Raw genomic sequence first — 12,486 nt, 5'->3', positions numbered from 1 at the left:
TAGAGTGGACATACCTGCTTTTGAACATGTTGAGAACTGGGAGAGGATTTAGTGGAAATGTTTAGTATGCAAAATCGAATGCTTGGCAAAGAGACCTGGATTAGAGATAAAGACTTGAGAGGCAGCAGCTTTCCTGTCCTAGGAAGCCTGCTCCACCAGTAGACACAGGCCTTGTCTTCATTAGGCTAGTCACTACGCCAAGAACACAGATTTCTGATACTAGATTTTCATTGGTGATAGGGTTCCCTTTTCTGTCTTGCTCCCACTCTCACTCTAATATAATAGGTTTATTGAGATGTAGTTCATATACCATACAGTTCACCCATTTAAAGTATATCGTTCCATAGTTTTGAGTATGCTGTGCAACGATCATCACAATTAGTATTAGAATGTTTTATTCGTTTCCACAAGAAGCCCCATACCTATTAGCAGTCACCTCCCGTTTTCCCCTACTTTCTAGTCCTAAGCAACCACTGATTTACTCTCTGTCTCTATAGATTTGCCTATTCTGGACATTTCATGTAATGGAATCATACAATATGTGGTTTCTTTTACCTAGCATAATGGTTTTAAGGTTCATCCATGTTTAGCATGTATCAATACATTATTTCCTAGTATTCCATGTCACATTTTGTTTTTCCACTCATAAGTTGATGGACATTTGGGTTGTTTACACCTTTTGACTATTATGAATAATGCTGCTATGAACAGATTGTGTACAGTTTTTTGTGTAGATAATGTGTTTTCAATTATCTTGGGTATGTATCTAGTTGTAGAATTGCTGGATCATATGGTAACTCTCTGTAACCTTTTGAGGAGCTGCCAGACTGTTTTCCAGTGTGACTGCACCATTTTACATTCCCAATAGCAGAGTATAAAGTTTCTTAATTTCTCCACATCCTTACCTACACCTGTTATTATATGTCTTTTGGATTATAGCCATCCTAGTGGGTATGAAGTGGTTTCTCATTGTGGTTTTGATTTACATTTCTGTAATGGCTGATGAGCATCTTTTCATGTGCTTATTGGCCATTTGTGTATCTTTGGAGAAATGTCTGTTTAGATGTTTTATACATTTTAATTGGCTTCTTTTTTTATTATTGAATTTTATGAGTTCTTTATATAGTCTGGATACAACTTCCTTTCAGATACAGGATTTGCAGAAATTGTGCCCCATTCTGTGGATTGTCTTTTCATTTTCTTGAAGGTGTTCTTTGAAGGACATAGGTTTTTTTTTTTTTTTTTTTGCGGTACGCGGGCCTCTCACTGTTGTGGCCTCTCCAGTTGTGGAGCACAGGCTCCGGACGCGCAGGCTCAGCGGCCATGGCTTACGGGCCTAGCCGCTCCGCGGCATGTGGGATCTTCCCAGACCGGGGCACGAACCCGCGTCCCCTGCATCGGCAGGCGGACTCTCAACCACTGCACCACCAGGGAAGCCCGGACATAGGTTTTTTAATTTGGGTAAAGTCCAGTGCTCTTTATTTTCTTCTGTTGCTTGTGCCTTTGGTGTCATTTTAGGCACACTTTTAGGTTCTCAAAGTGTGGTTCCCAGAATAGCAGCATCAAGATCACCTAAGAGCTTGTTAGAAATATAAATTTTGGGTCCTACCCTAACCCATTCTTACTGAACCCATAGAGGTGGGTCCAACAACCTGTTTTCACAAGCCCTCCAGGTGATTTTGGTGGATACTGAAGTTTGAGAACCATTGTCTCTGGGGAAGGAGTACCTTCTGCCAATCCAGAGGACACTGGAATTTCTTTCCTTTATAAATGTATACAGTACTGTAAATAATATACAATGGTTATATTTCTAAGGCAGAGCCCAGGCGTAATGAGTTTTTATTTATGGATAGTCTCAGTTCCTAATTTTGCATATTTATAACAGTGGTACATTTCACATTTGTGTTCTTTTTGTAAACATCTTCATTTCTTTTTACTCCTATAGACGTGCCACATTGCTTAGTGCCCGTCAAGGAATGATGTCTGCTCGAGGCGACTTCCTAAATTATGCTCTGTCTTTAATGCGGTCTCATAATGATGAGCATTCTGATGTTCTTCCAGTTTTGGATGTTTGCTCGTTGAAGCATGTGGCATATGTTTTTCAAGCCCTTATATATTGGATTAAAGCAATGAATCAGCAGACAACATTGGATACACCTCAGCTGGAACGCAAAAGGTAGCCATACTTGCCATGAGATTGTTTTAAGAAATACTTGCTGTGGTCTCCATTAGTACATCGTCTGATTTTTGGAGTAAGGAGAACATTGCAAACAGGAACATTTCATGTGGGCAGGTGGGCTTGAGTCCATCCAGCCACTCTCCATAGCTACTCCTCACTTAAAACATGAAACCTAAGAATCCAGTTAAGCTTTATGCTTGAGGTAGTTTGTCCTGATTGTTTTATCATGTTTTCTATTAGAGTTTGTGTAAGCACTCACTATTTCTTGGTGTGATTAGCCTTTTGCTTCTGTTGAACCTATTTTGTAGTTGTAGTACATTTGGCTGATTAGTCTGCCATTCCCAGAGTCTGAAACTTTATCCCAGTGTTTGAAATTGGTTAGATACTAAACTAACCTTTTCAGTCTTTTTTGCATCACCTTTGCTCCTGTTCATACAGCACAAAATACTTCATGTAAAATGACTCACTTGTCTTTTTAAAGGACACGAGAACTCTTGGAACTGGGTATTGATAATGAAGATTCAGAACATGAAAATGATGATGACACCAATCAAAGTTAGTGTACAGAAAATCTGCTAATCTACTTCAAGAAATGGCTGCCTCAGTATTTCCCCTTCAAGCTTTTTAACTTCATTATTTTCTGTCTGGGTGGGAATTTCTCTTTTCTTCTCTATGTCCCGTTTCTTGCATTTTCTGTCCATTTTTCCTTATATATCCTTGCATTAATTACTTCATAAGGATGAGTTAAAGAAATATTATAAACTTTTTCAACAGTTAATATTTTTTCTATTTTGACTTTGTATCTCTCCTTTGCATTTCTCTTAGTTTTATGTTTACCTTTATTCTTAAGTGTGTTGGTACTACGTACATTTGAATAAAGTCTTAGCAGAACTTTTGCTAATACTGATGCAAAATAGACTGAGTCAAGAAAATGGAAAATACCAGTTATAACTCCCTATTTCATCAAAACTCAACAGTTAATGCAATAAAAAAGAGAGAAAATATTCCAAATTCAAGAAATTTGGGGATTTTCTACACTCTTATTTGTAGCTTTCAGGTATAATTTCAAGTAGGATTAAAATACTTTTCTAGTGGGGTCAGATAGTCTGCTTGCCTGTTTCTTATTATCATGTAGTACTTTATTCAGGCCTGGGAAAGACAACTTAACTTTAACTGCTATTTTTTGAGAACCCAGCCATAGCTCACTGCTATTTTCACAGCATACTGTAAGCACTGACAAAAGTTTTATTCCATTAATGGGAGTTGGTGCTGGTGTGCTGATTTCCTGTTGGGATGCATGAGTTGCCCAGACATTTCTGTTTATCTTCTTATATAGAGGAATCAGAACTTAAAAGTAAGCAGATGCTCAAATTTTAGCCCCTTTTGTGGAGTCATCAGTGAGCCAGGTCCTGAACATGCTCAGGAAACTAGCTATATTCAGGTCTAAATCTCTAGAGAGAGAAGAGGTGGATGTGGGTAGTGTCTGTCCAATACAAAATGGAACAGTATTTGTTACTGCTAATATTTTTTGCAAGTTTTTATTGTGTTAAAATACACATAAATGAAATTTATCATTGTAACCATTTTAAACCAATATTTTGAATCACCACTTTAAAATATTATCAAAATTTAGGACTATCAACTTGTTTTGAGTGGCATTAAAATTTTATAAAGAGATAACAGGAATTTTGGATTGAGCAGATGTAGATCCTTTTACCCTTCCCCAATAATTAATTTTTTAAAAAAACATTTTATCTCTTTATGTTTAGGTGCTACTTTGAATGATAAGGATGATGACTCTCTTCCCGCAGAAACTGGCCAAAACCATCCATTTTTCCGACGCTCTGACTCCATGACGTTCCTTGGGTGTATACCCCCAAATCCATTTGAAGTGCCTCTAGCTGAAGCCATCCCCTTGGCTGATCAGCCACATCTGTTGCAGGTGATTCACATAAACTAGGCTTAAGGTTTCTTTTTAGTTGAATTTACTTTTTTAAAGTGTTCAATGTAACTGTAATATTTTTATTAAAATTCCAGCCAAATGCTAGAAAGGAGGATCTTTTTGGCCGTCCAAGTCAGGGTCTTTATTCTTCATCTGCCAGTAGTGGAAAATGCTTAATGGAAGTTACAGTGGATAGAAACTGCCTTGAGGTAAGATAGTAAAAATCTTCGCAATATAATATTTGTGAGTTGAACACTTATCCCAGCGTCTAGTTTTTTGGAAATGCATTCAGAATATTGTATTTACCCAAATAACAGAAGTATCAGAAATTCTTGCCTTATGACATAATTAAAGGAATTCCAGTACTGTCATTAGTCTGCTTTGAGACTAACTTGCTGTGTTTGCCTGTTCCGGAGTTGATTGTTGTAATTCTGCTGAATATTTTAAATTTTTATACATATGAGCATATATAATATTGGCTTGTAACTTTTCTTTTTGAGTCTAGAATGGGAATAAAGTAATATTAATGATGATACCTAACATTTGTTGGATAATTCTATCTCCTGGGCACTGTCTCAATTAATCTTCACAACCATGTTGGGTAGAAAACATTATTATCCTGATTTTATGGGTAAGGCTTGGAGAGATTACATAAATTTCACGTGGGAATGTCTGTTGTTATAATACAACTAGTGAAATGACAGATCTAGTTTTTAGATGAAAGTCTGATTTGAGAGCCTAAAATTATACTATACTGTTTCTCCAGTGATAAAGTAATAACACCATTTAAGAGTAGGCATATAGAAGACATGTACTTGAATAGAATTTTCTTTACTATCTAAGTGTTAAAGGAGAATTTTATGCACATAAGACACTTAAGTAACCATAGATATTATAAAGATACCTTGAAAAGTTCTCTGAGGCTGCTCTGGTAAATGCACTGGAATTGGTGCTCATCCATGGGAATCAGATAGACAAGAAATAGATTGCAGCTTTGTAGTTGAAGTGCCAGAAGGGAATTATTTAACTGCCATGTGATCTCTGTGGAGTATTAGTAAGTTGAAAAGGAAATCTAGTCAGTTTGTTTTTTAATATCTAACATTTAAATGTAAAAATTCATAGGTTCTTCCAACTAAAATGTCTTATGCTGCCAATTTGAAAAATGTAACAAACATGCAAAATAGGCAAAAAAAGGAAGGGGAAGAACAGAATGTGGTGCCAGAAGAAGCTGAGAGTTCAAAACCAGGGCCATCTGCTCACGATCTTGCTGCACAATTGAAAAGCAGTTTACTCGCAGAAATAGGATTGACTGAAAGTGAAGGGCCACCTCTTACATCTTTCAGGTACTTGCTAAGTGATGATAGTTTTTCTATGCTATTACTTTATGGCTATTATAATTTTTGTAAGAGTTTTTATTTAGAAAATTTATAATTTTCTTTGTATATAAATAATAGGATGAAATATTATTTGTGTTTTCCTAGTTTATAATCAGAAATTTAAATATTAGAGTTTTCTGGATTTTGTTTTTTTGTGACTGTTTTGTGATTGATTGGCATTCTGATTTTCTCCTCCTTTTACTGAAGAAATTCTGACTCTGTTTTTAACGTTCAGTACTGAGTTAAAGTATATATCCATGTCAAATTGCCAATTATACACTTGTTAGCAGGAGCTCAGCTATGGGAGGGGAACATGTGAAAAAAAGAGCTTTATAGATTTGTGACTTTCACATTTGTTTGGGCTCACTCCTTTGCCAGGTTCACATTTAGTAAATCTCTTGCAAGTGGTAGGTTCTTTGCTTTCCCAGTAAAAATTTGCCTAGTATATACTGTGACTCAGTATGGCTGATCACCTAATGATTTGTTGAGTGTCTGCTTTATGCTGTATGATTTTTGGTTATGTAATGTCAGATTTTTTTTTTTTTCTTTTTGGTTTGCTTAGGAGGAGTTAAACTAGTTTAGGAAACTATATACATCTTGTGTACACAGTCTGACAACCATAAAAGGCAAGGAAGAATTAGGGACTGGGATGGCCCAAGCTTCCTAGAGACAATATGATTTGAGCTGAGATGGTTCGAATGTGTAGAAGCAGATAGATTGAAGGAGAGAAGAATTAGAGGTAGAGAGACAAGCTATTATTTATTCCTTCTGGCTAGTTGTTAAAAAGGGGGCTGAAGTAGAATATTGCCTTTAGGGATGAAAAGGAAACCATGGTTAGGAAAAGAAAACTTATGAAGGACTTGATCACTCTGGAGGGACCAAGGGAAGAATAAATTAAAATCTGTTCAAGTCCGTGCAGTAGGAAAATAGGTGGTACTATTGAAAGAAATCAGGAGGCATTGTCACTGTGGTGAAGAGGCCATATTCAGTTTCACCATGTTGAGTATGACTGAAGTGGATATATTTCACACAATGAAATTCTGGTCCATTGTGAACTAAAGAGGGGTCTGGGAATCATCTAGTGGAGACAGACACTGGACTTCAAGGAGAGGAGGTAAAACTAAAGATGAAGATGGAAGCCAGCCTGGGGATGTATCCTTACGTAAAGGACAAAAGGAATAATGGAGTAAAATTAAGAAGTTCTCCAAGGAACGAGTAGCTATAGAAAAGTTCTCCATTAGAGAGGATGTGGTTTTGAATTACTTAAGAGCTCAGAATATTAAAAGACCAAGTAATTACTGTTATTGACCAAAAACCAGGAAGGTTTTAGAGTTGCCTAAACTGCTTCTCCCTCTCCCCTTAAATTCTTACAGGCCACAATGTAGCTTCATGGGAATGGTCATTTCCCATGATATGCTGCTAGGACGTTGGCGCCTTTCTTTAGAACTGTTCGGCAGGGTATTCATGGAAGATGTTGGAGCAGAACCTGGATCAGTATGTATTTTGAGCACTTTACATTCTATTCTGCCTGATAAGAACATATTTCAGAGGATAATTCTGTCATGCATTTGTTTTGTTGTTGTTTTTTTTAAGATCCTAACTGAATTGGGTGGTTTCGAGGTAAAAGAATCAAAATTCCGTAGAGAAATGGAAAAACTGAGAAATCAGCAGTCAAGAGATTTATCACTAGAGGTAAAGGTATTTAGATTTTCTTATCCTATACATATAGTTTGCTATTTATATAAAATTTAAAAACAAATAACAATTTTGTTTAGGGGATATGTACTATGTAATTAAAAATTTAAAGAAAATAAATGGTAATCATCAAATTTAGAGTAATGGCTATCTCTGGCAGTTGGTTTCCTAACATCCTGTGATGATGAGCAATGGCTTTGTTCGTTTAAGTATCATTATGAATACATGGATTAAAACTGTTTGGATGTGCTTCATTTCATTGATGCTCAAATTATCTTTCTGTGCCTAGCGAGAGTCCAATCTTTGACAACTTCCTTACGTTTTGATATGTCTCATTTTCTGTTATTTTCTGTCACAGACCTTAAATCAGCCATTTCTTCAAGAAGCCCTGCTTCCTTTTAGTAGGAAATTGTATTTTGAGATTATAATCTGGGCTCTAGGTTGCTCACTGCCTGTTGGGTTTGTCATTGTTTCTAGGCCTTTTAGTAGGAAATGCTCCTTTAAAAAAGGAAGAAGAAAATTATTTCATGAGTTCATACTGATACTCCTAATTCAAATTCAAGATTTAGGACCACAAGTTTGTTTTATTTTCACCTTTTAGTCTTTACTTCCTTTCTTCTGAACTGAATAATATCCAGCTTCCCAGCAACACTGATAAAATTACTCATTTGCTTTTATCCCACAGCATGCATACAATAGTCTTAGAATCATAGCATCAACACCACTACCAACAAAATGATTATTGAAAATAGCCCAAGATTTATTTGTAGTTTTTGTTCTTAGAGCATATCCAATTGGAGATGTACAGTCAAACTACATTGTTTAAAGTCACTTGAAATAATTCCTTTTGTGTGGTTTTGCTACCTACCATCTCATCTCCACACAATTAGGGCCTTTCAGTTCATTTTGCTTTCACTTTTTAGGGATTGCTCTCTCCTTTTTTTGACTTTGTTATGTTTCATAGTTAATGTAAAATATCTACAGTTGCAAGGTCAACTCTATAGAAGAAGGTTGTATTCAGAGAAATCTAATTTCCATTTCTGTCTCTTTTACTTTGTATTCCCCCTGCCCCCTTTCGGGTTTTTGGTTTTTTTTTTGTTCTTGTTTTTAGTTTACTTCCCTCCCACCTTTCAAAAAATATATAATCCTGTGTGTATTCATTACGCATCTCTCTCCCCCACTCCCACCCTGAACATGCTATTATACATTTTACTCTATCTTGCTTTTCCCAGTTAACAGTATATCCTAGAGAGAAAGCCATGGCTATATATAGAGAGAGATGTTCTGCCTTCTTTTTTTCCAGCTACCTAGTGTTAGCACCACATTTTATGGCTGTATCAATTTTTTTCATCCGGTTTCCTATTGATAGACATTTGAGTTTGTTTCCAGTCTTTTGCTGTTACAAATAGAGATGTGATGAATAATAGCCTTATGTGTGTTTCTCTATTTGGCTAGCGTGTCTTTGAGATAGATAGATAGACGTGGGTCAAAGGGCATGTGTATATGTAATTTCGTCAGATATTGGCAAATACCTCTACATAATGTCTGTATATATTTGCACTTTCAACATGAACACAAGAAGGCCTGATTTTCCAAAGTCTTGCCAGCAGTTTGTTGTCAAATTTTTAGATTTTTGCCAATCTGATAGGCAATATAGTTTAAATTTGTATTTCTCTTATGAGCAAAGTTAAACTTTGTTTCATATATTTCATATATTATGGCTGCTTCTTTTTCTGGGAACTGTTTGTTGATATTTCTTGCCCATTTTTTCTATTAAAGTGTTTTTTCCTCAATTTTTTTAGAAACGCTAGGTGTATATATACACTACGCATGAATCTTTGTCGGTAATAGAAGGTGCAAATGTTTTTCCCCGTTTGTCATTTTTCTTTTACTTTGCTATGGTATTCTGCCACCAAAGGAATATCCTATGATTTTTTTTGCTAGGATTCACTATTAAAAAAAAAAAAATTACACTTTGATCTACTTGCAGTTTATCCTGCTATATTACCAAATTCGTAGACCTTTTAAGAAAATGTTATAATTGAGTTAAATTCCATTTTCCTGATTTAATGTAAGATAGATATTCTTGTATGATTTAGAGTGTTATTTGGAATATAAGCTTTTGAGAACCCAAATACTTCGTAGCTATTTCAGCTGTCAAGGAAAAGCTAAAATTAGATCTTCAGATTTTACATAGAAAAATTTCAAGGTGGTTTCCAACACTGAATTTACTACTTTTTGTTGTGTTTTAATAGGTTGATCGGGATCGAGATCTTCTTATTCAGCAGACCATGAGGCAACTTAACAATCACTTTGGTCGAAGATGTGCTACTACACCTATGGCTGTACATAGGGTGAAAGTTACATTTAAGGATGAACCAGGAGAGGGCAGTGGTGTAGCACGAAGTTTTTATACAGCCATTGCACAAGCATTTTTGTCCAATGAAAAACTGCCAAATCTAGATTGTATCCAAAATGCCAACAAAGGCACTCATACAAGTAAGTACTCTACAGGTAACAAGCACATACAAATTCTTTCCTTGTTTAATGGAAACAATGATAATCACGGTTATATATGTTTACAGTGGGAAAATGTTAATGTATATTTACACTTTTATACCATTTTATTCTAGATTAATGATTTAATCTTGTTTAAACTACTATAATTGACAATTTACCAGTTTGCTCTTTTACTGCCACACTTATTTCCATAAATGGTTGTGATTGTACTATTTTTTTTCGTCTCAAATTATAATGTCTGGGGAGTGGGAGGTTTAAGATCTATGGTAATATAAAAATTCAAAGAGCAAACTGCAGGATTCCCCCAATCCCTGTATTTAATAAGTAGAGATACTTAGAAGAAAATGCTATTGTCTAGAACAGTGCTTTTCAAAGTATAATTTGCAGAGTCGCTCCAGTCTCCAATGAGATGGAGCTTGCAACCAAATGTAAGTTGGCTGTGTCACCAACTTCACTGTTTAATTTAGCAAGACTTTATTTTTTGGTAAGAAGGTTTTCTGTATTAACATCCTGGTGTAAGCTTTGCCTCCTTGAGGGATCAGCACTTTGGGGTTAGGATTCTTACCTAATTTTCAGGATTACAATTAGCATATTAAAAATGTGTGAAAACTACAAAAGGTTGAAACTGGGGGTTCATGTAAGGTAGGGGCAGAAGATCATCAGTCTTGTAGGTGGATGGATGTAGTAATTGAGGGAGAAGGAGTTACTGACAAAATCCTGTGTTTTACCTAGGCTGTAGCTGTATCTTACTGGGGTTCTGTAAACTGGCACCATAAAAGCTGACTGAGGTCTGGAAAAAAGCTGAATGAGCTCTGGAAAGAATTGAGGATGAAAAGATGGGGAGAGTACCTCAGCCTTTCATCATTAGTTTCACCATTTGAATTTCTATAGTCCTATAATAAAAAGAAATTGTCAAGTGTGAATGAGGAAACCTGGGAAGTCATGATGTTTCAGAAATAACTTTTCTGCTTACTCTTTAGGAAACCATACCCTGGTTTATGCTTAAGGTTTTAAGAATAATAATAGCTGGGTGGCTATAATGCCTTTAATGCCAAAAACTAAGAACAGAGAAGATATTCAAATATGTAAGAAATCTCAGCATTATTTATGGTGGAACTAACATAGCCCCAGTTGCTACATATTATTTTACAGCTTTGACATGACAAGGGGATAAATTCATTAAACAAATACCGAGTGAACATTTATTACCTACCAGGTTCATTCTACAGAATCACCCCCAACCCTCAAAACCATACGGAGAGTGAGAGAAAGGCACTTACACAGATGATAAGGAAGATGATGTACAGTTGTCATGTTCTTATTATTAATGTTTGTCTCGTGTCCTCACATTGACTTTAACATTTAAAGTAGCTGCATTTACATTCATCTAAACAAAGTGTATTTCATATTTTTTTCCAGGTTTAATGCAGAGATTAAGAAACAGAGGAGAGAGGGATCGGGAAAGAGAGAGAGAAAGGGAGATGAGGAGGAGTAGTGGCTTGCGAGCAGGTTCTCGGAGAGATCGGGATAGGTGAGATGATTTTGTGTCTTTTATTGAGTACCATCTTTTTGGATGAATTGGAGGTAGGCCTGTAAATAAGAGTCTCAATTATGGACTTTTAGAAAAATGAAAGTTTTAATAATTGGATATATGTATTGTAACTAAAAAAGTCTAACCAACTGTTATTAAAATATTCTGCTTTAAAAACCCAGAGGCAGTTGAAATTATATTGGCTTTTTATTTATCCCACTCAAGTTCCTAATTTTTTGAAATTTTTATTAACTTCATATCATGCTTTCCTAAATTCGTTTTAAAATTTTAATTGTGGCAATTGTGTTATTTAAACCTCTAATTTTTCATGTGTTAGGATGGGTAGCATTTTACTTCTGACTAAAATTTCCAGTAAATCTGGGTGGACTTTTGATTTCTGGTATTTTAAGGTCCTGTTCCCTTAGAATCAAATTAACCTATGCATTGCAGATTTATGGATTTTCGAGTGCCAAAATCTAGATAATCTTTATTTCCCCACCATCATTCTTTAGGCATTCTTCCACCCTAGTACCATAACTGGAGCTAACTGTATGCTTTGGTTTTCCAACTTTGTTACTAGTTGCACTGATATTTTCATTTTGCAGACAAGGGAATGAAGTCATAATAGCTTTGTTCATCTTTCAGGGATTTTAGAAGACAGCTTTCCATCGACACTAGGCCCTTCAGACCAGCCTCTGAAGGAAATCCTAGTGATGATCCTGATCCTCTGCCTGCACATCGTCAGGCGCTCGGGGAGAGACTTTATCCCCGTGTACAAGCAATGCAACCAGTATGTATGGTGTACTTAGCTACCTCTTAACTGGCTGTGCCCTTTTTGGTTTTCAGTTAAGAAAAGTTGCCAGCTACTGGAAAGCCATGTGGTTGAGGACTGCAATAAAAAGGAAGCTTAGGGAGGGAAAGAAGCAGGACTTACTGGAGAGTAATTGTATATAGCTTGATGTTTTTACTACCTATGCCAGGTTGGCATTCTACCTAGTAATTTCCTTGTGTGCTAAGGAATTATCTGTTCATTGTATTTATTTGTACCCTTATTTGTACAAATTATTGTTACTTTGCAGCTAGAACACATTGCAAATAGTGTACTTTACTTTTTTTTTTTTTTTTTGGAGTAAAATTGCTTTACGGTGTTGTGTTAGTTTCTGCTGTACAATGAAGTGAATCCGCTATATGTACGTTACTCTGGATACGTATGACAGGAAGATTTTATTTTGAATATTCTGTC

At 35.8% G+C, this 12,486-nt stretch overlaps 1 protein-coding gene across 8 annotated transcripts in view; it reads left to right on the top strand.

Annotated features, from left to right (window-relative positions):
* UBR5 (ubiquitin protein ligase E3 component n-recognin 5) overlaps positions 1 to 12,486 on the top strand; it is a 142,082-nt gene that overhangs the window by 115,613 nt on the left and 13,983 nt on the right. For 6 of the 8 annotated variants that reach the window (XM_027131550.1, XM_027131554.1, XM_027131551.1 and 3 more), the window contains exons 41-50: positions 1,946 to 2,176; positions 2,661 to 2,734; positions 3,949 to 4,121; positions 4,217 to 4,330; positions 5,244 to 5,464; positions 6,871 to 6,991; positions 7,091 to 7,195; positions 9,448 to 9,691; positions 11,132 to 11,243; positions 11,889 to 12,033. In XM_027131550.1, the coding sequence (XP_026987351.1) occupies positions 1,946 to 2,176; positions 2,661 to 2,734; positions 3,949 to 4,121; positions 4,217 to 4,330; positions 5,244 to 5,464; positions 6,871 to 6,991; positions 7,091 to 7,195; positions 9,448 to 9,691; positions 11,132 to 11,243; positions 11,889 to 12,033 (1,540 nt within the window). The remainder of the gene's footprint in view (positions 1 to 1,945; positions 2,177 to 2,660; positions 2,735 to 3,948; positions 4,122 to 4,216; positions 4,331 to 5,243; positions 5,465 to 6,870; positions 6,992 to 7,090; positions 7,196 to 9,447; positions 9,692 to 11,131; positions 11,244 to 11,888; positions 12,034 to 12,486) is intronic. The other 2 variants (XM_027131549.1, XM_027131552.1) reach the window with 1 other exon arrangement.

The sequence above is a fragment of the Aethalodelphis obliquidens genome, unplaced genomic scaffold, assembly GCF_003676395.1.
Source record: "Aethalodelphis obliquidens isolate GAN/ISIS:26980383/991018 unplaced genomic scaffold, ASM367639v1 scaffold39, whole genome shotgun sequence".
NCBI classification, from domain to species: domain Eukaryota; kingdom Metazoa; phylum Chordata; class Mammalia; order Artiodactyla; family Delphinidae; genus Aethalodelphis; species Aethalodelphis obliquidens.
This window is presented reverse-complemented; position numbering and strand designations above follow the sequence as displayed.